Genomic DNA, 22,450 nt, shown 5'->3' with positions numbered 1-22,450 from the left:
TCCTTCGTTCTCTTCACCTTAGCTTGTCACGGACTTAGTTCCCCCATAAGGCCAGAAATAACCGACGGTTGGACCCTGCCCCAGCTCACCGACATGACTCACACACAGTGAGCTAGCCGGCTGCTGTTAGCGGCTAACTTAGCTAGTGATGCCAGTGTCAATCCACGCCCGGAGCAGCTGAAGTCATGTCTCTCCCATGGAGCTGAAGTGTTGCTCGGTTTGGAAAAGATGACGGGCCGCCTGATCCGGGTTTTTGTGCCTCTGTCAGCAGGTGGCGGAACATGGAACCCGAAGAGGAGCGGAACAAAGACCTGAGTTCACAGAAACTGCTGGATAAAAAGGTGCTCTGCCAGCGGAATGGCAGGAACGGTAAGATCTGTGCTCCTTAAACGATCAGTGATTAAACATTGTTTGATAAGTTCACAGCAAAGCGGCCTCTCATCTGCAGGTATTGTGAGAACCCTTCACAGCCTGTTAAAAACCCAGAAAACCCTGCAAATTCAGTCCATCACCCGCTCAGAATGCACAGGTTGGTGAAACATCTCATGCAAAAAGGCTTCATCTAATTGTTCATTGTATTAAATCAGTTGTGAAACATTATCCGGCGTTACTGCTCAGTCTTGCTTGATTGGGGAATAAAGTGCCAAGTGTAATTCCCACACTGTAACCTAAGTTCCTGAAATGTTCTGAGTGTAAAAACACAGCTCCCGTCAGTGTCATTACTGTTAAGTGCTGTTACAATGCCACAAAATCAGCTTTCGTTTACCACAAAATATTCAACTTCATCAGCAATTTGTGCCTCTTTTTCAAACGTTTTGTTCCAACGAACGAGAGTCAGATACTGAATGTACATGATAAAAACTGATGTGGTGGTGGTGCCCAGATATGTGGCTTAGGCATCTTTTCCTGTGTCCCAGGCTCCTGCCCCAATCTGATGATGAATAGGAGTGAGCATGCAGATGCGAGGCCCGTCCCCGTGGCCCTCACCCCCCAGCTCCCCCCGAGAGCTCACCGGCCCCTCTGCGTGTCGGTGTCCTCTGACAGCAGCGGACGCTTCAAAGCTCTGGAGACACAGGAGTGGAAGAACAACCTCAAAGCTCAGGTATACACTACCTGTGACTCTGCCAGGAAGTGGCATGAATAAAAGTTTCTGAGAGGGTTATGATCCAAGCTTATCTCTCACAAGAACGTATTGACTTTTCCAGGACTTATGAAGGTGGGGCAGAATCACACAACTACGGTCATAGGAGGCCTATTTTTTAAAAATAAGATTAGAACCCAGTTCAAATGGGCAAATTTAACTGTCACAGGTGGGGTGCTAAATCTTTTTGAAGCACATGCCCATAATTATTTTAATGCTCACTTCATGAATGTAAAGTAGAACACAAAAATTTACAGTTCTCCTTTTCACACAACAAGTTAAAGTCTCAAATGTCTGTCGTAGAAATGCCAGGACTGGGTTATGTGTAGGAAAAGGCAGAGAAACTGAGTAAAACTTGAGTGTGTGTCTTGCAGATGGAGCAGGCTCACAGTGCAGGAGCTGCCAGCAGTACAGGTTCTCTGGAGCGAGCATCTTTGTTCTGTGCCTCAGCTTCCACCACAGCGTCCAGCTCCGGTCTGTCCAGCCCGCTGGAGATCCTCAACAAGAGCAAATCCTCCAGCCGCTTCTCTCTCTTCTCTCCACCCTGGAACAGCAGCTCTGAGTCTGACTCCAACCCTCCGTCTCGCTCAGGATCTAAGAAGTTGCGCAACTACAGCAGGAGAGCCGCCACAGGGCCGGCGGGGGCCCGGGGCCCCGATATGCCTGAGCCCAAATCCACCGCACCAGAACACTTCCAGTACTCTGAACCTGTCATTTCTAAGGTGACAGACTACATCTACGTCGGCAACCTGAACGCGGCATACAGCGGACGCACCCTGTGTCGCAATAACATCGACAGCATCATCGACATGAGCAGTGTGCCGGGAGAACTGGGCCCCAGTCTCAACCTCATACCCTGCACCTGCTCCCGTGGCACCCGCCACAGCTGGTCCCGGCTTAAGGTGGACATTGGAGACGTGCCGAATGCTCTGGTCGACGGACTGGCCCTAAAGCAGCGCTGCTTCGAGGACATCAATGAGTGCATCAACGCCTCTACTGAGAAGAGGAAGCGTGTTCTGGTCCACTGTCGGGACGGTTTCTCTCTAGCACCGACGTGCATCATCCAGTACCTGATGGTGAAGCAGAACATGAGGCTGATCGCAGCCTACGAGTTGCTGAGGGCCAAGTACCCGGTCAACATCAGGGAGTGCCATCAAAACGTGCTGGTGAGCCTAGAGAGGGCGCTGCGTCCCAACGGCAACGTCGACCCAGAGTGCTTCAAACAGGCCATCTCACGCAAAGTGGCGTGGACCTGAATCTTCCAACACACTAGGCTGCTGCTCAAGGCTATTTATTTCTTCACTCCCCCATTGTATTAGATATTCTCCTCGAGACGACCAAGGGCAGCTGCAGACTGGTTGACTGGTTATTATTATTGTCCCTACTTGAGTTCAGTGGTTGTAAAAGTTTTGAATTTGATGTATTTCCTCTTCAAACCTGTAATTGTGACCTGGCTGTGATGCCCCCTCCCGCACCACACAACAGGACATGCAGTAGACTTCCTGTGGAAAATAGATGATTATAATAGTGTTGGCTGTGTGGTTTATATAGTACTGCTTCAGTCCTTTGCCATGCTGTCGTGGTGTTCTATATCAGGGGAAATTCTTATTGAGAGATCTCAGGAGATTATTGATGTCATTCCAGTACAGCATGGGAAATTAGTCTGCCGTGTAGTTCGCACCTGGCACTGAGATGCATTTCAGTGAGTTGTGTATAGATATCAAAGATGGTTCCAGGGTCACGGTTAGTTTAGAAAAGTGTGATACCACGTGTGGACGGAACAGGAGCTTACAGAATTCATCAATAAGTGACTCCACAGCACCACATGATGGTCAAACACTTCAGAGGACCTTTAAGTCTATACCTTAAGCGAGTTATTAGACAGCCTAACCTTCCTTTCGGGGCTTGTTGCTCTTTCTCCCTTCAGATAAAACGTTTTAACACAAAAATGAAATTAATATACACATCACTCAAGGCCCATTTCAAACATATTTAAGACGCCAGGGTTGAACTGCAGAGTGTTATATATATATATATATATATATATATATATATATATATACACACACACACACACACACACACACACACACATACAGATTTGACGATGAAGTAACTGGCCACGGATTAGCCGGAGGTTTGTGTTCTGTTGCTCTATTTTGCCATTAGGGAGTCTGTGAAAAAGAGATGTGGGGTTTAACCCTGTTAAAGCTGCATCTCTGCTGCTGCAGGATGGACTGTGCAAATGAAGTGGCACCACTGGATCTATCACCACTGACTGGATTACATTGCTGACTAATCTGCTTCTATCGCAAGAGGGAACTTTGCACATGGACTCACAAATTAAATCTTGTTCTTTTCGTACTTGATGGAAGCAAAACAGCCCAATCTCTCCTCCGTGAGGAAGACTGTAGCCCCCTTTTTCAGCCACAGTTTGTTCGGTTAAATCTCTCTGATGGTGCTCAGACTGTGCCCTTATAAATTTGAACTTCAGTGAATGCAGGGAAGTTGGGAAGCTGATGTGCATCTCTGTGGATTATTAGTATGAGTTTATCTCTGCCACTGATGTGTGATTCAGGGTTTTCACGCCAGGAGGTGTTTATGCACTACTGTACAGGGTTGTCCAATATACAAAGTTTAGCATTTAATTTTGATATTATTTCAATGATTGTTTTTCTCTTTAAGATTTGTTGATGCTGTTTCTACCTTCCAGTTGTGAAATTGACACATTTAAATGCTCAGAGTCCCATTTGAGTAAGTCCCCAAAACCCATAAGGCTGTTAACATTTTTGCACTTCCAGTTTCCTCGTCCCGAAGTCTGAGTTTATTTTTTTATTTTTTTAAATATTTTTTAAAAATCCATAAGTCTGCAGAAGTTGTCGGGTAAACCAAAGGGAGACTTGTCTCTCACTAAATTGTTTTATAGCCTTGTTGAGTTTCTAACTTGCCATCTTTTGTGATAGTGTCATCAGATGAGAGATAATTGGTCTGAATCAAATTGCCAAGTCCATGTGACCGTGATGTCATTTGTTTATACTCTAACAATAACTTTATTTAGGCTTTTAAAAATCCAAAAAGTGAGGTTCATCTGTGAAGATTTTCCTGCTGAACAAAACATATAGCATACAATTCTGTTTATTATAGAGAATAATTCCAATGTAAATATAAGAAATCCTATTGACTTACCCGGAGGATGCTTACTTTTGGGTTGGCCTACAAATAACGTCAAACGTAGTTTTATATAGTGTTTACATAGATAACCGTGCATGATTTCCCTGGTAACCTCCCTTTACGTTAGTTCTAGGATTTTATATATTTTTTTGATAATGAACTGTGGATTATGGTAGCAAAAAAAGAAACAGAACTTTGTTAGTGTCAAGTGGATTTTTAAAAGACCCCTGCATCAGTAAGACCCTTGAAAGTAAACAGAACTCATCATCATTCCCAAAAAACTATAAATTGAGTCTAGTTTTTCCAATTATACTTGCTTATTCTTTTCATTAATAGCTTATTGCTTAGACAAATGGGCCAACGTGCCATTTTTTTTCCTCAATGAAGCCTTGTCTAAAGGCAAAAATCCAGGCTCGACGTGACTCCTGAACTCTACCTGATTTATTTAACCCAGCATGATCTTTTAGAAAACAGTGTCCTTTACATCTGCTTTGTTTGTTTGTCCAGGTAGCGAGGTAGGAATGATGCTGCTTGTGTGGAAGTGAGTGAACAGGCAGGGCTGATGATGCAGGTTCAAAAAGGTATGTTTTCACCAGCTCTGTCCTACCTGATGTTGGATTTAATCACAAAAACATCCAACTTTTTGCCATCCTTTCGTTCAGTGTTCGGTTTTCTTCTGAAGGTGCAACTGCAGATAGCAATGAAAGTAAAAGTTTAAAAGAAAGTTTTAACACAGCTTCCCCCACAGAGCAGCTCTAATGGTAAATAGTTCAGGTTAGTCATTTACCAGTTCTTGAACTGCAGTGTATAGCAGGTACAGGTTTGGTTAGTAAAAGGTTTGGTTCTGGATATGTAATGTTTTGGTTAATTCATTTTATTAAAATGAGTCACCTAACAATTAACTTCATACATTAACACTGAAGCTGCGTCATTAAAACTAATAGGTAAAATACTTCTAGCACAGAGCATGAACCAGGCAGATGGCATTTGGTTTTTCCTCTTGAACCGTATTTGTCCGGTAGAAACACGTTTAGTCCAAGTACATTAGCTAGTAAATTTCAGTTACGGGAAAAATAACTTCTGCTAATTATCAAAAGTTAGTTTGTTAGAGACACTTGGTCTGAATATGTTATGTGTTGTGAATATGTTCTGAATATGTTAGCTAGTAGCGTGACTCTGGTTAAGTAACCGTTTAACTAGCCTTGTTGGGTTGTAGCTTCCTGTTCAATTCGGGTAAAAAAAAAAAAAAAAAAACTCACGCAGCAGACAGAGTACCTCACTGTAGTATTTTTTTTTACTTGAACCACTGTAGTTCTAGAATTTCAAAAAGCCATTATTATTTGATCAATGGCTTTTGACTTGTCCCTTCCATGCGTTAATTTGGCATGAGTTTTTACCCCCCGCTGGGCAGGGCCACGCATGGTGGAGTGGTATTCGAATCCACGGGCTTCTGCATCCCAACCCAATGCTCTACCACTAAGCCCCCAGGCCCCCATTGATAGAGTTTGATATAACGGCGCCATTTAGCCCTTTTCCATCAACACAAACTAACAGTTGAAGGCCGGTACCGGTGCAAATTTAGAGTTGGTTGAATTTGCAGGACTCCTAAGAACTGTTTGGGGGGTTCCACGGTCTACAGAGCCACATTAGAGCCACATGGTCATTGGTTATATGTTGGTATTGTTGATAATCCAGGCCCAGATATATGTGGTTCTTGTTTCCAAACCACCAAAACTCCCTTGGTGGAAAAGGGCTAAGTGACAATCAGTAGTGTCAGACAGCTCTAATAACGAGTGTAACACAACCCTTCACAGCACAGTTAAGTCAGAATGTGAGCGGTGTGGTTGAAGTGGAGGCTAAAAGTATGGTGCCTTCATTTGGCGTCGTCTCGTGACCGTACGGTGACATTTGCACACTCGGCATCACTTGAATGTTGTAAAATGTTGAATATTTTGGATGTTTTATTTTAGACATAAATGGTGACAGTTGTGTAAATTGATCCTTGCTGTAATATATCTGCTTTAGTCATTAGTGTACAGTACTGGTGTTTTACTAAAGGATAGATGATTTTAATGTTTCTCCAAGGCACTAAAGCAGACAAGTGTCCATCTCTTTTATCTTATGCCATGTTGTAAAGGTTCAAAATTATCATATCAAACTAAAAAAAAGTTTTTTTTTTTAACTCGTTCTCTCAGGTGAATTCTCAGTGGTTAAGAATGTTCTCAATGAATATGTTCAAAAATGTGAAGCAGTGAATCTCATGTCTTGTTAAAGTCAGATATAATTTGTACCGTTGGAATATTAAAGAAAAACATGTACTTAAGAGTTGTGTTGCTGTTGAGAAATGAATGATACAGGTGTGTAAGTACAAAGCTGAAGTAAAATATGGCGTAGCCACAAAGTGTGCAGAACCCAATAGGTGATAAAACATCATAGGACATAGGAGAATGATATAATAGTAGTAGCACATATTTGTCAAGTTATTAACTAACCTACTGTAGTTACAAGGTGTCTGAAATAGTCAGGGGGGAGTAACACAAATGTTTCAGTCTGACACAACTAAAACCAGTGATCACACACCGATTTGAACCTTTTCCACAGTGGTTCCAAAAGCCTCAGAGTAGGGACGTCATGGCACATGACCAAGCTGCGGATGCAGCTTCATAGTCCATATGTGGTGTGAGCTCCCTTATAGTAAAATCAGTGAAATCTGCAAAGTTCATATCTGATTAATGACGGTGTCAAGTAACTAAATGTGCACTGCCAACTCTTCTTTCTGTAACTTTTTATAGTAAAAAACGGCCATTTGTACAAAGTACCTTGATTCAACTGTTGAATCAATGTAGTGGAGTAAAATGAAGAGTGAAGTAAAAGTATACTGCACATACTGGCAATACTTGATACATGAAGGTTCACCATAAGCATCACATCAACATTTAGTGAATGTCTGTATAGATGTTGACATTGGAGATCACATACATTCAAAGTTCTTGATGATCCTGGCAGATGAAGTCACCGACTCTGTCGTCATAGTGCTCACAGTGCTGCTTTAGAGAAGCAGCAGTTTTATCACACATGCTCTCAGGTGAACTCGCTCACGAAAACCTTACTACTACTTGTCTTAGTATGATACAGTGTGTACTGTATGTGTTATGTGTGCTGTGTGAAAAATACCCAACATTATCTCACAGAGATTAAACTGATTTCTACATTTATTAAGATGTATTAATCTAGTGGTTACCGGATAGTAGCCTGTCGTTTTAGCCAGTAAATGCAGCTCTCAGATCAGTGCAAACTAAATCATTTTCTAAACAGCCTGTTAATTACATTTGGAATGGATGTTTAGCTTCAGCCATTTATTATTATTATTACATCGCTGTCATAATTTAGTTAATTAAATATTTTCTCCCTTTGTTTTTCTTCTTGCTGAAAAACCTTTGTAAATCTCTTTGTGTGCTGTTTCACTCCCCCCCCCCCCCCAGGCTCGTACTGGCCAGTTCCTGTTAACAGCTTCTAAATAATCCCCGTTTGCCCTGTCCACTCTCCACCTGCTGTTCCTCCAACTTTCATCACTGTTGGTCCCTGGGCTCCTTTACTACCCAGCTTTCTGTTATACACAGGGAGTCCAGCACTGTTCATATGTGATTGTTATAGGTTTGTGTAGTTATATGTCTGGTTTTCTGATTTTGATTTTTCTTTATTCACTTTACTTTTGTTCCTTTTTACTTCGAGGTCTCTTTGTTTGTGATTATGGCAGAATGTTGCAACCACTGAGACAATCTGGAAGCCAGTTATTTATAATGGTCTGATAGGGAGGAGACTCCAGGCTGGAGGAGGGGGGGGGGTCAGATATAACATTTCAGGTGCTGATGATCCCTATTGGTGTGTGAGAAAACCAACTTCCATAAAGAGAAATGTGGGGTTTCCTTTGCCTTCAGGGAATGCAGTATATATCGACTGATGAAGCCCAAACTGAGGCACTACCCAAATCTGTAGCTCCATTTTGTTTCGTATTCGGCCAAAAGGTGAGTAACCTTTTTTTTTTCTTCCCCTGCTAGTTTGTTTCTTGGCACAAATCTAATTAATACACAAGTTGTTTTTTTGCCTTGTTGTTCCACATTTTCTAACGGAAAACAACAACCACACTGTTTATTATTGTATTGTAGTATTACCGACAGGTTTGACCTTCATTTTGGGGCTGAAGCGTTCGGTGGTGCGGGTGTGAAGCTCAGTGTGATGAGGTGTGTCGGTGTAAATGGACTCTAATGTTGAAAAGTGGTGAAGTCCCAGTGTTTGTTGCTGTGTCACCACATTTGAGTAGACAGAGTCAGGGTCAGTAGAATTAACTCTGGTTTCATGTGTGATCCAGTGATGCTCACTATAAACTGCATGTCTGTTTATATGGAGAAAACCTTTTGCAAAAATGCTGATATTTTGTGCTAAGTTTGTGTCTCATCGTATACGCCTTTCACTGTTTACTTAATAGTGATGGCTGGATCAGAGCGACTTCAGCTTTTAGGTTCTCAGTCTGTAGTGGTCAGGATCTATCAGGGTCCAAGGGAGGAACACTAGTGAACTGGTGGCCAAGGGGAGTTTAAGGCTGCCCTGCGTACTCTGGTCCAGTAGATGAGCTACTGTATCTCAAATTGCTGAAAAAACTAATGCTGGTCAGGGTTCCCATGCTGACCCATTTCCAATGTCAAAAGTGCCTACAATTGCCAAGTGAGCATCAGAACGGACACACGGACCGATACAATGTCGGATATTCGTGTGTCGCTTACCAGAGGAAGAGATGGCACCAGGATGCACTGAGGGAAGAAGGAGCCTTAGCAGGTCAGATTTGCCGTGGATTTTCGCTACTTTACACTTAACTGAAGTGAGTTGTACCATTTCAAGACGTGCCAAATATTTGCTTTCGCTTTTCTTTATACTAATAACAATTTAACAGAACCACTGTAAACCTGATGAGTTTCAAAACCTCCGTTAGAGGTGAAGTTGTATACTATAGTAAAATGTAAAGATTATTTTACAATGATGTAATTATGTGTTTGTTTTTTAGTGAAAAGTCAGTGGATTATATTGGGGATATTGTCCCGGGTTCGTCTCTAGAATCATGATCAGTGCGGATTCTGTAATATTTTGGCTGCATCATGTCTGATATTAAGTCTTGAGAATAGAGATGTGCACAGATAGTAAGAGAAATACTGGACCAGACTCAACATTGGCATTTGAATAAACTCATATCAGCTAAAAAAAAAAACAAAGCAAAACTCTTTTATGATGTAACAATACTATGGTAAAGGTTTGGCTACGTAAATGTTGGCTTGGGATTGGTCCCAATGCTGTAATTGATGGATGGATGTGGATTATTTAAAGCCTGTTTCATTGTCTTTATTGTTTATTTTGTCATACATGTAGAACTAGACAATGTTCTAAAAGACCTTTGGAACTGGCTCTGATCTGAAGCACAAAAAAACAGTTTGACAACTGTGGAGTCTCTCCTATCATTGCTGTCTTTTACCCATTTGCTAAACACAGGGAAGCATTTACTTGTCTGTTTTCTGTTTGTGGATGTGGATTGTTCTGCACAGTCTCTATTTCCAGAGAAGGCGGCTAATGTCTCGGCCATGTCCGAGATATTTGCACCAACAGAGGAGGTATCAAATGTTTCCTGATAATCTGCCCGAGAGACAGATCTTTGATGACAAGGATACCCACAAGGGGACAACTGGACCCCAGATTCCCTGTCCTAATTTAGACGAGGTTTTTCATTGAGACGTGCCTCTAATGCTCGAGTCGGTATCGTGTTTCTTATAAGTAGAGTTATTATTTCAGAAAGACCAGACAGAAGCATTCCAGTTTTTCCTTCTCACTCTGACCCCACATCCTCACCATCTTTTTCTCTTTCCCTCTGTTTAAGTTGACTGAACTCCACACACTTAATGACTTTTCCTAATAATCATCTCATCTGTCTATTCTGTTTGTTATTTTGAAATAGAAAAATCTTTTTTTTTTTTTTTTTCCTGCGGGGTTTGAAGCCAAACAACCACCAAGATGTCGGAGTGAGTAATTCTGCATCTCACTCGTATAATCATCTAAGTTTGTTCGATTTTGGACCTTCAAATATGAAAGTCATGTCAAACATTTTAAAATAAAAGTATTATGTCTATACTTGGGTGAAATGTTTTGCCCTGCTAAAATTTCATCCTAGTGAGAGTAGATCTCATTACTAAGTTCTAATGCAGTGTCTCTTTATCCTTTCTATGAAAAGTAACTGATATAAATGTGTTCTGGTCTTGTTGGAATCTCTCCAAATTGGATGGAAACCAAGTAATGTATGTACAGTAAATCGATAAAAATTGATTTGATTGATTGTTTCCCCTCAGGAAAAAGATGTCTTCCAGCCGCAGGCATCATCTGAAGGTAAAAGAGCCAACTTGGTTTTACAAAGGTTGCTAAAACACTGTTGGAATATTTTTGTTTTCAGATACATTCCTCTTTTTTGCAAAGGTTAATTGTGTTTTTATTTTCACCACGTGATGTTTGTAAGAGATTGATCCATAAAGTTTTGAGAACATATACACTTTACCTATCAAGAATGAATCACACTGTCACAATAATTTCATGAGAAGGAGAAGAATATTTTATTCCAACTTTATGGGCAACAGTGTATTAGTGAACACTGACAACGGAAATGAATTAAATGAGTTCTCGTTTGATGTACGTTAATATTTCGTGTTATGTTGCTGTCTTGTGACAGAGTTTGATGCTGTCCATTGCAAAAGGTTTGTTGGAAGAAGAGGAGATGGAACGAGAGCGAGAGAGGAGCAGATACATGGCGGAGAACTGTCCCACTCTGTCCATGCCCAGGACAATGCAAGAGCTTCAGGTACATCAGAAACCAAGAGCCCCCCCTTTGCCAATTTATGTACTGTATGTTAACTGCACAGTGCCAGGTTTTGGTGCAGTGTCATAACATAGTGCTGACGTTTGTGTTCAGGAGCTGTGCAGGGAGATCCACCACAAGATCGACGTGATTGATGAGGAGCGATATGACCTGGAGTTGAAAGTGAACAAAGCCAACAAAGAGGTAGATGTGATCAAATAAAGCAGAACCTTAAGTCATCATAAAATCACACTGAGTCCTCAAACATAGTTTCAACCCACAAGAGGTTAAGTTTTTTTTTTTACCTTTTCAAAGATAGAGGGACAATCTTGCTTCCTACAGAGGGAGAGTTTGTCAACTGTCTAACTCTTAAAACAAAACTCAGTTTCAACTCCAGCAACTAATTTTTAAAAGTTCTGGGAGAGTTTAGGAGAAATTGATGGTTTCCATTTTGTCCAGCTTTTTTTGTATTTTGCAGTCACTCCCTTTATGAACGAAAAATACTCATCAGCTATGTTTGAAAGTTGCTTAAATTAATATTAAAACTTGTCAGATCAATGCTCCAACAGCCTTTGTGAAACTCGGCAGTATTTAGTATTTAATGCTGAAACTTTTCGCTTAGACTTAACTTTGATCCTGTTCTTCCTTCGTGGTCCAGATTGACGATCTGAAGATCAAAGTTCAGGACCTGATGGGTAAATTCAAGAAGCCAGTACTGAGGAAAGTTCGCATGTCTGCCGACGCCATGCTCAAAGCTCTGCTGGGCTCCAAACATACAGTCAACCTGGACCTGAGGGCCAACCTGAAGCAGGTCAAGAAGGAGGTGAAAGAAGAGGTGAGGATCTGACTGACTTACAAAGAAACAGAACTGGTCATTTGGCACTTTCATCTAAAGTGAAAGTGCCAAGTAAGGAACACACACACACACACCAGCAGCAGTGTCTTCAGTGTCTTGCCTGGGGACACTTTGACATGTGGCCAGAAAGAACTGAAAATGGATGTTTTTCGACACAAACTCTGCACCTCGGTGGCTGCAGATGATAATTGGCTGTAGGTGTGAATGTGAGTGTGTGTCTCTCTGTTGGCCCTGAGATAGACTGGTGACCTGTCCAGGGTGGACGCCACCTCCTACCCTGTGACAGCTGGGATAGACTCCAGCCCCCTCTGGGACCCTAAACGGTGTTTAAGATTATCCAGTGATATTGTATTTAAGAAACCTTTAATCTCCACATAGAGCAGTAGACATGGTTGAAACATGTTTTCGTGTGTAATTAAATTCATGAATTTTTCAGTAGATGGCTTTAGTATTTAACAACAAACAACATGGATACACTGGATAGTAAATGCATCGTCTTTGTTGCACCAACTAATTCTTGTGCCTCTTCTGGATGCTACCAATCTTAACTTACAGCTAACTGTTAGTAAAAACACTGTTGCCCATAAAGTTGGAACAATTTTGTTTTCAGATTTTGGTTCGTCTTTTTTGCAAAGGGTTAATCGTGCTTCAATTTTTCACTGAGATATTTTTGGAGGATATTGATCAATAAAGTTTTGAGAAGACATACACTTTCATCTATCAAGAATAAATCACATTGTCACAATATATTTCATGAGAAGAGGCTCCAACTTTATGGGCAACAGTGTATAAAACCTCTAAGTATTATCTGACCGGTTAAGGTCGGCTTTAATATACGTCACATCTTTAGCTTAAATTAATGACATGAAAGTTTCAGAAAGCCGTCTTACCCTGCTCTGATTGTTTGATTTGCTGTTTCAGGATAAAGAACTGCGTGACGTTGGTGACTGGCGTAAAAATATTGAAGACAAATCTGGCATGGACGGAAGGAAGAAGATGTTTGAGGGAGAGGTTTAAATCTGCTTCGAACCTGCATTTGCTCTTAACATACCTGCAGTATTTCAAGTCTCTGTTTTCATTGTTTGCTCTGTACTGGTGTAGTCTGCCCACAGATATTTGGATCTTTACCAAGTTGTAAGATGCATATTTACCAAAGTGCCACTCGCTGAAGAGTGACTGAATGAAGCTACACATAAAACCACAGCTGGCTACATTATATACGTGAAAGTTCATGAATGAATGGATGAATGTTTGAGTGGGTGACAGGTTTGCATCTACAGTCCCATCTATGGTTTAGGCAACAAAAACACTTGGGATAAAATTAGAGAGGTGCTGATTTTGTTTAAATGTTAAATCTATTTTGCCTGATGTCACTGTTTGTGTTCTTTTCCTGTTTTAAACGTTGCCACCATCTTCTCTCTAAACTTAACCAAGTGGATAACATTAACATATTACATTGTTTAATAATGCTCTAGTCGCTAAAGATGGATACTGTACTGCAACAAGAGCTATTTTGGAGGAAGAGAAATAAATTAATGGCAAATAAAGGTCTACTGCAAACTACTTTACTGTTTTGTGTCTCTGTGGTTGTTATTTGGTTTCGTGCTTCTGGTTTTGTTTCTCTATTTCGATGTTCTTCATATTGATCTATTTATAGTTGTTTTGTGTTGCTTTGTACTTCTGTTTTTTTTAAATTCTGTGTGACTGTGGTTGTGTTGTATCACTTTGTACTTGTTTAGTTCCTCTGGTTGTTTTGCCTCATTTTGTCATAGTTTTGTCTATTTGTGGTTGCTTTGCTTCTTTCTCTACGTCTCTTTGTTGTAACTTCGTGCTCATTAGCTGAGCTCTTTGACCTTATATTAAAGGTCATATCAAACACAATGTTTGACCCAGGTAGGCTGTGCGGAACGTGAGCACAGGTACAGCAGGGGGATGGAGGTTAATGGATGCATCTTCTCTCAGAGCTTTAGAAAACAGATCTAAAGAGTGAGTGTGGTTTTTGGATGTTGTCATTTTATGATGTGCAAATACACGGATGATGTCTGGCTGAAACCTAAACCTCTGAGAAAGGTGCACAGATCTTTAACACACCCTTGTGGGACGTGTGATTTTTCTGGTCGAGTATCAGTTGTTGTAAGTTGTTACCCCTCTACTTTCCTGTTGAAGGAAAAGAAATTTAGTATCAAACATTCACTTTAAATACGTTTTACTTGGTGAGAATAATTTCAACAGGTGTGAGGTCAGTCCTCTTAAAATGTGTTTTATAATGGAGTTAAAGCAATGAAGTGGAGCCATCAGGTTGGTCTTACAGTTTCCTTTTTACATTTCAGGTAACTAGCCATCTTTGATCCAGGCCACCGGGCTACAACAGAAGCCTTCCGTCAATCTGTTCTTTAAAGGTGACTGCAAAAATCAAAGTTATGTTTTTTATATACTGGTCACGTTTTGTCAGTAATTAAATAATCAAGAATGTAAAATGTTTAGTTATTTCTATTTGTATAATTTGTCGTGTTTGCATCGAACTCTTCAGGAATGGGTTACAAAATATACGTTTCCGGTGAATGTGATTTCCATTCTATGCCAAGCTGCACACACCTCCCAGAAAAGCTGCTAAATATTTACAGTGTCAAATTCCTGAAAATATGAACAACCAAAATTTCCGTGCCAGGCATGGGAAGCATGGAATTGGATTCAGATTAGTTAAAAACATTTCTTTGATTTCCAATTTGTATAAATATATTGGCGGTTTTCAGAATATAATTAATCCAATGTTAAAAATGCAGAATAGTGTGTAAAAGAGGCTTTTGGAAGACAAACAACACAGTCAGCGTGTCTGCACAACGTCAGATCTCTAAATTATTTTTCTCAACTGTTAATTACAAAATGCTTCCTGTTTTCTGTTTGTGGGAAGCTCAATGGCACAAGATAATAGAGATCACGAATTTAAAGGGCGGGTTATTTATATTGGAGCGGGCCAAGGAAGGGCCAGATGACACTGTACTGTATTTCATGACCTTGCCAGCTCATTGGTTTGACCAGTAATCCACTTCCATAAAGAGAAAGTGGAGGATTTACAGGGCTATCAGTGATTGCAATATATACCTTCTTAACACTTCATCTGCCTGGGACTCGGTCTGTGTCTCTGTGACTCCTACAAGCTCTGTAAGTATCAGGTCTTTTTTTCTGCCACCTTTTGTGTGTTTAGAGGATGAAGTGTTAATGTCACATATTGTTCGCCATTCTGAGCATGTTTTCTTCTGCGAAGTCATTAGGAATTTCTTAGAATAAAGTTTGACAGTGGGCCGTTGTTGAAAACAACAGTGTCTATGTTGAAATCTTGTCTTGGAGCTTTTGCAGAATATTTGATGTTTCGTCACACGGTCATGAGACTAAACAGACTGTAAGTGGCTCGTGTTGGCATTGAACCAAGTGTTTCCAAAATGTGTAAAGCAGTTTGATCGGTTCGTAGCCTCGATAAAAGGATGATTTAGTAGTAACTAAGTGTTTACAATACAGAATTTAAAACATTTCCACACGCTGATTAATTTTAGTGGCATTAAATCACTTTTGAAAAATACTGTTGGGTAAAACTGTTGCCCCCTGAGTGTTTTTTCCTGGATTTCAAAGGTTAAAGGAGTAGTTTTTCATCTCACTTTAGAAATTCTCCAGCATGTGCTCCGTCCGCTGCAGTGGCAAACCGGTGATGCATGATCTGGTGATGTGGCATCCTGAAAGACCACACCACTACAAGGCATAAACCTGAAAAATGATCCGTCAGTGTTTACCCTCCTGTCAGCACCAAGGGGGGTTCAGAAGGAAACTTGGTCTAATCCGCTGTGGCTGCCAAAATCCCAGTTCCCACTCGGCAAATTTAACACCTTTTCTTGTTTAGATGTTTAGGCAACAAGATTCTCCTTTACATTTGTGTTTAATCCCAAATGAACAATTCTGACCTGTTTTTGACAAACATGGCTTCCTCCAACGAACTTTTAGGCTTTTTCGTGTCCATAAGTTTATTTTCACACACCACCAATTTTCCTTCAGATATCTTTTTGGTTTTTCAGATATGCTGTTTGCTTTGAATCCAAACGGTATTGTAGCCTCCGGCCTATTTTTCTCTCCGTGCATGTATGTGCGTCTGAGGTCAGCGTTAGCGGCAAGTTATTTTTACGATATGCTCTGACATCTTGGCCGTCCGAGGGATGTTCTGTGGTGTTGGGTTACTGCATTACTGTGCCAGTGCCCTGCCTCCAGAGACCACCCTAACCTTAACACCCACACACTTAAGACAAAAATCAGGGGCCAAAATTAACCCTCCAGATATTCCATCCCATAATAACAGCAGCATGTTATGTCCTAAAATACATTGTGAGCCCCGGAGATACCCCCTTACAGTTGGTGACCACATGTTTTAAGATGGTTGTCAGACATCTTTTCTTTTAAGATGGGCCTGCTGTCATTTTTTTCCTCCGTGATAAAGATGTTAGGAACAGCTGTGGCTCCAGGAATAGAGCCTAAATCCACTAGTCCGTCACAGCCCCTGAACAGTGCAGGCAGTTCAGGCGATGACAATCTGGCCTCCGAGTTCCTCTGGAAATGGCTTCAAAGGTGACGCACAGTGTAGTGTGTCCGTCCATGCAGCTTGTTTTGGTTTTAGATTACGTGGTTTGTTTTTAGATCTATCGGATTAGATGTGTGAGATTTTTAGTGATTTTACACTAAAGAACACCTGAAGCTGAACTGAGTATAAGAAGTTTTACAGCTATGAGCCAAAGGGTTTATGACCAAAACCAAAGTGTTGAATGTTAATCTGACGGTGGCGCAGAATAAATTAATGAATCACCAAAGGTATTAAAATTCATGCCCGAACCACCAAGTTCATTCCATCCGTCCTGTACAAAACCCCATTGCACTGTTTAAAGCTTTAATTCCGAATTAAAGCTTTCAACAGATAATTAGTAGACTGCAGAGGACAGACAGACATTGATGGACTTATAGTCCATCATATGGTATTTCCCCAATTTCTCGGGCTTGGACCGGCACTGCACAGCTGGGGAGGGGGAATGGGCTGTTAGGGGGTTCAGCGTGTTGCCCAGAGACACTTCGACATATAGCCAGGACCGGGGATTAAACCACTGACCCCGTGGTCCGTGGACGACTATCCAACTGAGCTACAGCTGCGGCTGCGTCAGTAGATAGTCCTCAGGAGTATAGGCCAGGAAAACAATAAAAGGTTACTTAATTGATAATAGAGATTGTTATTGACAACATGCAGCCAACGGCAAATATGGGTAGTTACTAATAAAAGAATCAAAAACAATGTGACGCTGTAGGTAACGTTAGCATAATGTAGCACACTGTTAGCATGCAAAACTCCTAGATAGGCTATGATACACATGTAGATTTGTGAAAAATCGTTATTTAACAGTATTAGTAGTATGTTACATGCAAAATTGTAGCATAGCATGCTAGCAATACATTTAGCATATTAGCACCTTAGTTACCTTAGCAGGAGACACAGGTGCAGTTGATTAAGGTCTTGAAGTACAGTACTCTGTTATGAATTTAGTTTGTGGACCGGCTAAAATTATGACAACATGCTAAATGGTTTCTGTTTAAAATGACATTTGGCATGTTAGCGTGTTACCATACTTTTTTTTAGCATCAACAACTGGTCAGATTACACACATAATTACTGAACACAGGTTAGTATAACGATGTCATAAGCTAACGTGTTGCCTAGCTGAACCAAAGTGAAACTTGTAGCCAAATTCTGAGCTCTTGGTGGTGTTGAAAGACCAAAGTTGTAAGGAGTCATTACGTTAGGACTTTAAAAGTCTGAACCAAATCATGGTAATCGCTGAAACATTTCAGTACAGATCATGGTGTTGGCGCATACGTCGTTAGCCACATTGCTAGTTTGTCTCAAAAAAAAAAAAGTGTCATGGTTCTAAATGTCCAGAGTTACAAAGCTCAGATTCTTGACATTTCCTGGAATTACCGCGATGCGTCGATACAGAATTAACATGAATCAAACATCCAAAGTGAGAAATTAGTTTGTGCAGCAGGGCAGGACTAGAAAGATGTGAACGCTAAAAGTTAGCGGTTTGTTAGCGAGAAACTGAACTGTGTTATTCCCCTCACGTTCACTGCTTGTATGGCTACGGCTAAGTCCTGGTCCCGGTCAGGTCATATGCAGTCGGCCACATTTGTCGTCATTTATCTTCTCAACAAAGTGATTCAGGTTATTAACATAATTAGCAGTTTTTTTCTCAGCCACCAATACTTCACTGATAATATCATTTGTAATATTAGCTTGTTACAAAGTAACAAACAGTCCCTGTTTTTGTGTGTCACTTGGAGTTGGTGACATGGACGTAGATCGGACGTGTGGTATGGTGGACGTGGTAAAAACCTCATTTCAATGCTCTTGTTTTTCTCCAGGTAACATCGGATCCTACAGCTAACATGGCCACTGAGTGAGTAAACAGGGACTTACTGTAAATTCATTGGCCTTGATCAGTGGATCATGTGTTTTTGATAACTGGTCTTTTCAGCTTTTGCTTTTTGTGGCTGCATGCAGTAAAACAAAAGGGCAAACTTGTGTTTCTGTCCACAGGAAAAGACTCTCTGCCAGGCGTAAGCATACACTGAAGGTAAGAAACGCTTAAATTGCTTTTTCTCCCCCTGACTTTTAAATTGCTGATGAAAATATTTAAAGTTGTGCCATTTTGTAATGTGCAGAGCTGTATGCTGGGAGTGGCCACTACGTTGCTGGAGGCTGAATCGGAAAAGAAAGCCGAGGAGAGGGAGAAGTTTCTGGCAGACAAATGTCCTCCTCTGGAGCTGCCGTACTCCAGGGACGAGCTTGTGGTGAGGCTAGGATCCCGATGAACAAGAGCAAGAGCAGTTAAAATATTCTGTAGCTTAGAAAACACACTCTTGGTCTATTTCACAGATTTAAGTCTGGATGAAGCTATGTTAGCCAAGACCACACAAATCCACAGACAAGGATCTAAAATACTGTTTTCTGTTCAGGAACTTTGCAACAAGCTTCATAAGGAGATTGACATCAGTGAGGAGGAGAGATACTCCATAGAGTTCAAATTGAACATGGTTCTGAATGAGGTGAGACTGTATTAAAAAGAACTTTACTTTTTCCGTGAGGTCAGTAAACGGCAGATTTCTGAACTGAAGAGAAGAAATTATCCTTGTTGTCTTTACATTAGTGTTTTTCCTTTATCGAATCTAGTATGGTGCCTTTTAAAATAAAGAATGTTTGTTTTGTTCATTGCAGATGATCAATCATTGAAGGAAATACTTGGAAGATATGTTGATAATGAAGCCAATTACTGGTTGCAGCTTAACAGTACTTCTGTGATGGAATAATAAAACTTTGCACAAATACCCACAATAACTAAAATATGCTACATTTTGAACCAACAAGAAGCAAGTGAAATCAGTGAAGGCCTCCTTTAGTGTGCTGACACATAATGAAACATCAGCACCTATTACTCTATCATTTATTTTATGAAAAAGACATGTTTTTACAAAAGATGTTTGTACCGATTATTGTCATTTAGAAAAAAAAATTGTTTCTTGAAAGAATGAGGCAAATTAAATTTAGCTGATGAAAAAAAAAATGTTTGAATAAAAATCTCACTGCATTATGACTCAAAATCTAACCTGTAAAATCATGCCTAGAAAGTGAACAACAGATGCAGTATTTGCTTTGAGGATGATGATGGAGAAGTACAGAGAAGGTCAGAGGGAGTTGCATTGTGTCTTCGTAGATTTAGAGAAAGTGTATGACAGGGTGCAGAGAGAGGAGCTGTGGTGTTGTATGAGGACGTCTGGAGAGGTGCAGGACATGTATGAGAGCTGTAAGACCGTGGTGAGGTGCTGTAGGTGTGACAGAGGAGTTCAAGGTGGAGGTGGGTCTGCATCAAGGATCAACTCTGACCCCTTCTTGTTTTGCTCTGGTGATGGACAGGCTGACAGATGAGGTTAGATAGGAATCTCCATGGACTATGATGTTTGCAGATGACATTGTGATTTGTAGTGAGAGCAGAGAGCAGGTGGAGGAAAATCTAGAGAGGTGGAGGTCTGCTCTGGAAAACAGAGGAATGAAGACAGAATACATGTGTCAATGAGAGGGACCCAGGTGGAACAGTGAGGTTACAGGGAGCAGAGGTGAAGAAGGTGCAGGACTTTAAGTACTTAGGGTCAACGGTTCAGAGCAACAGACAGGATCAGGAATGAGGACATCAGAGGGACAGCTCATGTTAGATGTTTTGGAGATAAAGTCAGAGAGGACAGATTGAGGTGGTTTGGACATGTTCAGAGGAGAAATTGTGAATATATCTGTAGAAGGATGCTGAGGTTGGAGCTGCCAGGCAGGAGGTCTAGAGGAAGACCAAAGAGGAGATTTATGGATGTAGTGAGAGAGGACAGGAAGTTAATTGGCGTAAGGGAGGAGGATGCAGAGGACAGGGTTAGATGGAGGCACATGATTCGCTGTGGAGACACCTGAAAGGGAACAGATGAAAGGAAAAGAAGAAAGAAGAATGTAAACTACAATATTAGTGAATCATTGTTTTATTTTTCCTGTATCCCTCTAAAGGTCAGAGATCTCAACATTAAGATTGTGGATCTGAGGGGAAAGTTCAAAAGACCCCGTCTGAAGAAGGTTCGCATGTCTGCCGACGCCATGCTCAAGGCTCTGCTGGGCTCCAAACATACAGTCAACATGGATCTGAGAGCCAACCTGAAGCAGGTCAAGAAGGAGGTGAAAGAAGAGGTGAGCTGCTACCTGCTTCATCCAGTCAAACATGATGATACAAACTAATCAACTTTTGCTTTGTGGTTTCTTTCCATCTGCGTTAGAACAATCTTCTTCTTCTTCTTCTTCTTTTTTCTACTTTTTACTTTAGCTTTTAATGTAATAAGTGAATTTCCATCCTGTTAGCAGAAAAGACTTGTCATTCACGTTATGTCAGTGCCAATAGTTGTTTTGTATGTCTTCATTGTTAAATGTTAAATCTTGCCCACACACAGATCTTTATAAAAGAAAATCTAAACACATTTTTCTAAAAGTATGATTTAATAGCAGAAATGAGTTGATCTGACAGTAAACTTTTTTTGTACTTGGCTCTACAGTATTTGATTCTTTGATTGGTACCAAAAATTCCTGAAGCCCAGACTTAAGTACATCAAACTTAAGATAATTTAGTCAAATTTATCTTTGAGAAAAAACGAACACATGTTATGTTCCTGCTTGAACAGTGTGTTGGATCATCAGGCTGTTGATTTGTCTCCGACCTTTCTGAGCATTTCTTGATTTTTTTGAGCAAAGTTGCAACGTTGCCAGATCCAATCCTTTAACACGTGTGATATAAGTGGGCCTGTTCTTAACTACTAGAAACTAAAAGTTGCAATTATTAACCAAAACAAATATTATCTGTGTCCACAGGACAAGCAGCTGCGCGATGTGGGAGACTGGCGCAAGAACATTGAAGACAAGTCTGATAGGAAGAAGATGTTTGATAGTTAAGTGTGATCTGTCATCAGTTGTTGATCCTGTGAATGATTTTCAGGACAGAAATCAAGTCTAATGTCTTTGTAGCTGAAGAGTTTTATTCCAAAATGCTCCGTATCTGCTGTTAACCGTTTATCTGACCTCTTTTACTGAAAGGATGAGACAGGACTGCTGTGGAGGTTCCTGGCTCCTAGAGAGACATTGAAAGTTTGTGATTTGGTGGAGTTGTGGAGTTTTCAGGTAGATCACATTTGGAACAAAACTCCTCAGTTCAATCTAAGCTGCCTTCTGCTTTTGCCTGTACTGTGATGTATTTGTACCTCATGTACTGATGTTAACTGGCACATGATGGGTGAATCTGCTTTTGTTTTGTAAAGGCTGATTTATACTTAAAAAAAAAAATGTTTCTGTAGTTAAAATGTACCTTAGGCAAGCGTGTTTCTGTTATGCATTTTCATTTTATTTATTCTGATTTTTGAATGAAAACACACACCAGTTACAGATGGAAATACATATCACTATGGCTTCCTTTTGATAGTTTTTAAGTAATTCTGTATAAAATCAGACGTACATTTGACTGGAAATTGAAAATCTACTTCCTATAGCGACAGATGCAGCAGCAGTGTAGCTGAAACACGTCAGCAAATTCAGCTCCGACATTAGTTCATGGCCACTGTTTTGTTGCATGAAATATTACGTTTGGGTGGAATTCGGTTTAAGATTTTAATTTCTCGCTGTGTTGTCCATGTCAGTGCTTGTCCTGTGGTGCCAGAGAGAAACACTCCAGGAGTCAGTAAATGACAGCACAAGGCCAGTGAAAAACTGCTTCGGCTAGTGGTTGTGGTTTCTGTTGTGTGA

General features: G+C 40.7%; 3 protein-coding genes across 8 annotated transcripts; all 3 read left to right on the top strand.

Moving 5' to 3' along the window:
- The first annotated feature begins 235 nt into the window (after positions 1-235).
- On the top strand, positions 236-6,690 carry LOC137108435 (uncharacterized). Of its 3 annotated transcripts, XR_010912197.1 has the most exons (5): positions 237-369; positions 449-529; positions 918-1,102; positions 1,516-5,302; positions 5,585-6,690. XR_010912197.1 is itself a non-coding variant. In XM_067492984.1 (4 exons), the coding sequence occupies exons 1-4, from the start codon at positions 282-284 to the stop codon at positions 2,395-2,397; spliced, it is 1,236 nt and encodes a 411-aa protein (XP_067349085.1). In that variant the 5' UTR covers positions 237-281; the 3' UTR covers positions 2,398-6,690. The 3 variants fall into 3 exon arrangements, 2 of the variants coding, with proteins under 2 accessions (XP_067349086.1, XP_067349085.1); XM_067492984.1 differs by having other exon boundaries at positions 1,516-6,690; XM_067492985.1 differs by lacking the exon at positions 449-529 and having other exon boundaries at positions 236-369; positions 1,516-6,690.
- LOC137108437 (troponin I, fast skeletal muscle-like) lies at positions 4,756-13,617 on the top strand. Of its 4 annotated transcripts, none has more exons than XM_067492997.1 (8): positions 4,756-4,893; positions 8,251-8,337; positions 10,351-10,374; positions 10,699-10,735; positions 11,073-11,201; positions 11,313-11,402; positions 11,857-12,033; positions 12,976-13,617. In XM_067492997.1, the coding sequence occupies exons 3-8, from the start codon at positions 10,367-10,369 to the stop codon at positions 13,069-13,071; spliced, it is 537 nt and encodes a 178-aa protein (XP_067349098.1). In that variant the 5' UTR covers positions 4,756-4,893; positions 8,251-8,337; positions 10,351-10,366; the 3' UTR covers positions 13,072-13,617. The 4 variants fall into 4 exon arrangements, with proteins under 4 accessions (XP_067349098.1, XP_067349097.1, XP_067349096.1 ...); XM_067492996.1 differs by having other exon boundaries at positions 10,311-10,374; XM_067492995.1 differs by lacking the exons at positions 4,756-4,893; positions 8,251-8,337 and adding an exon at positions 8,534-8,553.
- A 1,456-nt stretch (positions 13,618-15,073) lies between these two features.
- On the top strand, positions 15,074-22,082 carry LOC137108438 (troponin I, fast skeletal muscle-like). The gene is made up of 7 exons (XM_067492998.1): positions 15,074-15,216; positions 18,499-18,533; positions 18,674-18,710; positions 18,799-18,927; positions 19,093-19,182; positions 20,678-20,854; positions 21,527-22,082. The coding sequence occupies exons 2-7, from the start codon at positions 18,523-18,525 to the stop codon at positions 21,605-21,607; spliced, it is 525 nt and encodes a 174-aa protein (XP_067349099.1). The 5' UTR covers positions 15,074-15,216; positions 18,499-18,522; the 3' UTR covers positions 21,608-22,082.
- The last annotated feature ends 368 nt before the right edge of the window (positions 22,083-22,450 follow it).

The sequence above is a fragment of the Channa argus genome, chromosome 23 (assembly GCF_033026475.1).
Source record: "Channa argus isolate prfri chromosome 23, Channa argus male v1.0, whole genome shotgun sequence".
In the NCBI taxonomy this organism is placed as follows: domain Eukaryota; kingdom Metazoa; phylum Chordata; class Actinopteri; order Anabantiformes; family Channidae; genus Channa; species Channa argus.
This window is presented reverse-complemented; position numbering and strand designations above follow the sequence as displayed.

Bases quoted from the DNA above. Each gene is read 5' to 3' on its own strand.
- LOC137108435 (XM_067492984.1), top strand. From the start codon at position 282: ATGGAACCCGAAGAGGAGCGGAACAAAGACCTGAGTTCACAGAAACTG. The intron at 370-448 runs GTAAGATCTGTG...TCTCATCTGCAG, and splicing joins CCAGCGGAATGGCAGGAACG to GTATTGTGAGAACCCTTCAC. The intron at 530-917 runs GTTGGTGAAACA...CCTGTGTCCCAG, and splicing joins CACCCGCTCAGAATGCACAG to GCTCCTGCCCCAATCTGATG.
- LOC137108438 (XM_067492998.1), top strand. The intron at 18,711-18,798 runs GTAAGAAACGCT...TGTAATGTGCAG, and splicing joins GGCGTAAGCATACACTGAAG to AGCTGTATGCTGGGAGTGGC. The intron at 18,928-19,092 runs GTGAGGCTAGGA...TTTTCTGTTCAG, and splicing joins ACTCCAGGGACGAGCTTGTG to GAACTTTGCAACAAGCTTCA.
- LOC137108437 (XM_067492994.1), top strand. From the start codon at position 9,105: ATGGCACCAGGATGCACTGAGGGAAGAAGGAGCCTTAGCAG. The intron at 9,146-10,350 runs GTCAGATTTGCC...CGGGGTTTGAAG, and splicing joins GGAAGAAGGAGCCTTAGCAG to CCAAACAACCACCAAGATGT. The intron at 10,736-11,072 runs GTAAAAGAGCCA...GTCTTGTGACAG, and splicing joins GCCGCAGGCATCATCTGAAG to AGTTTGATGCTGTCCATTGC.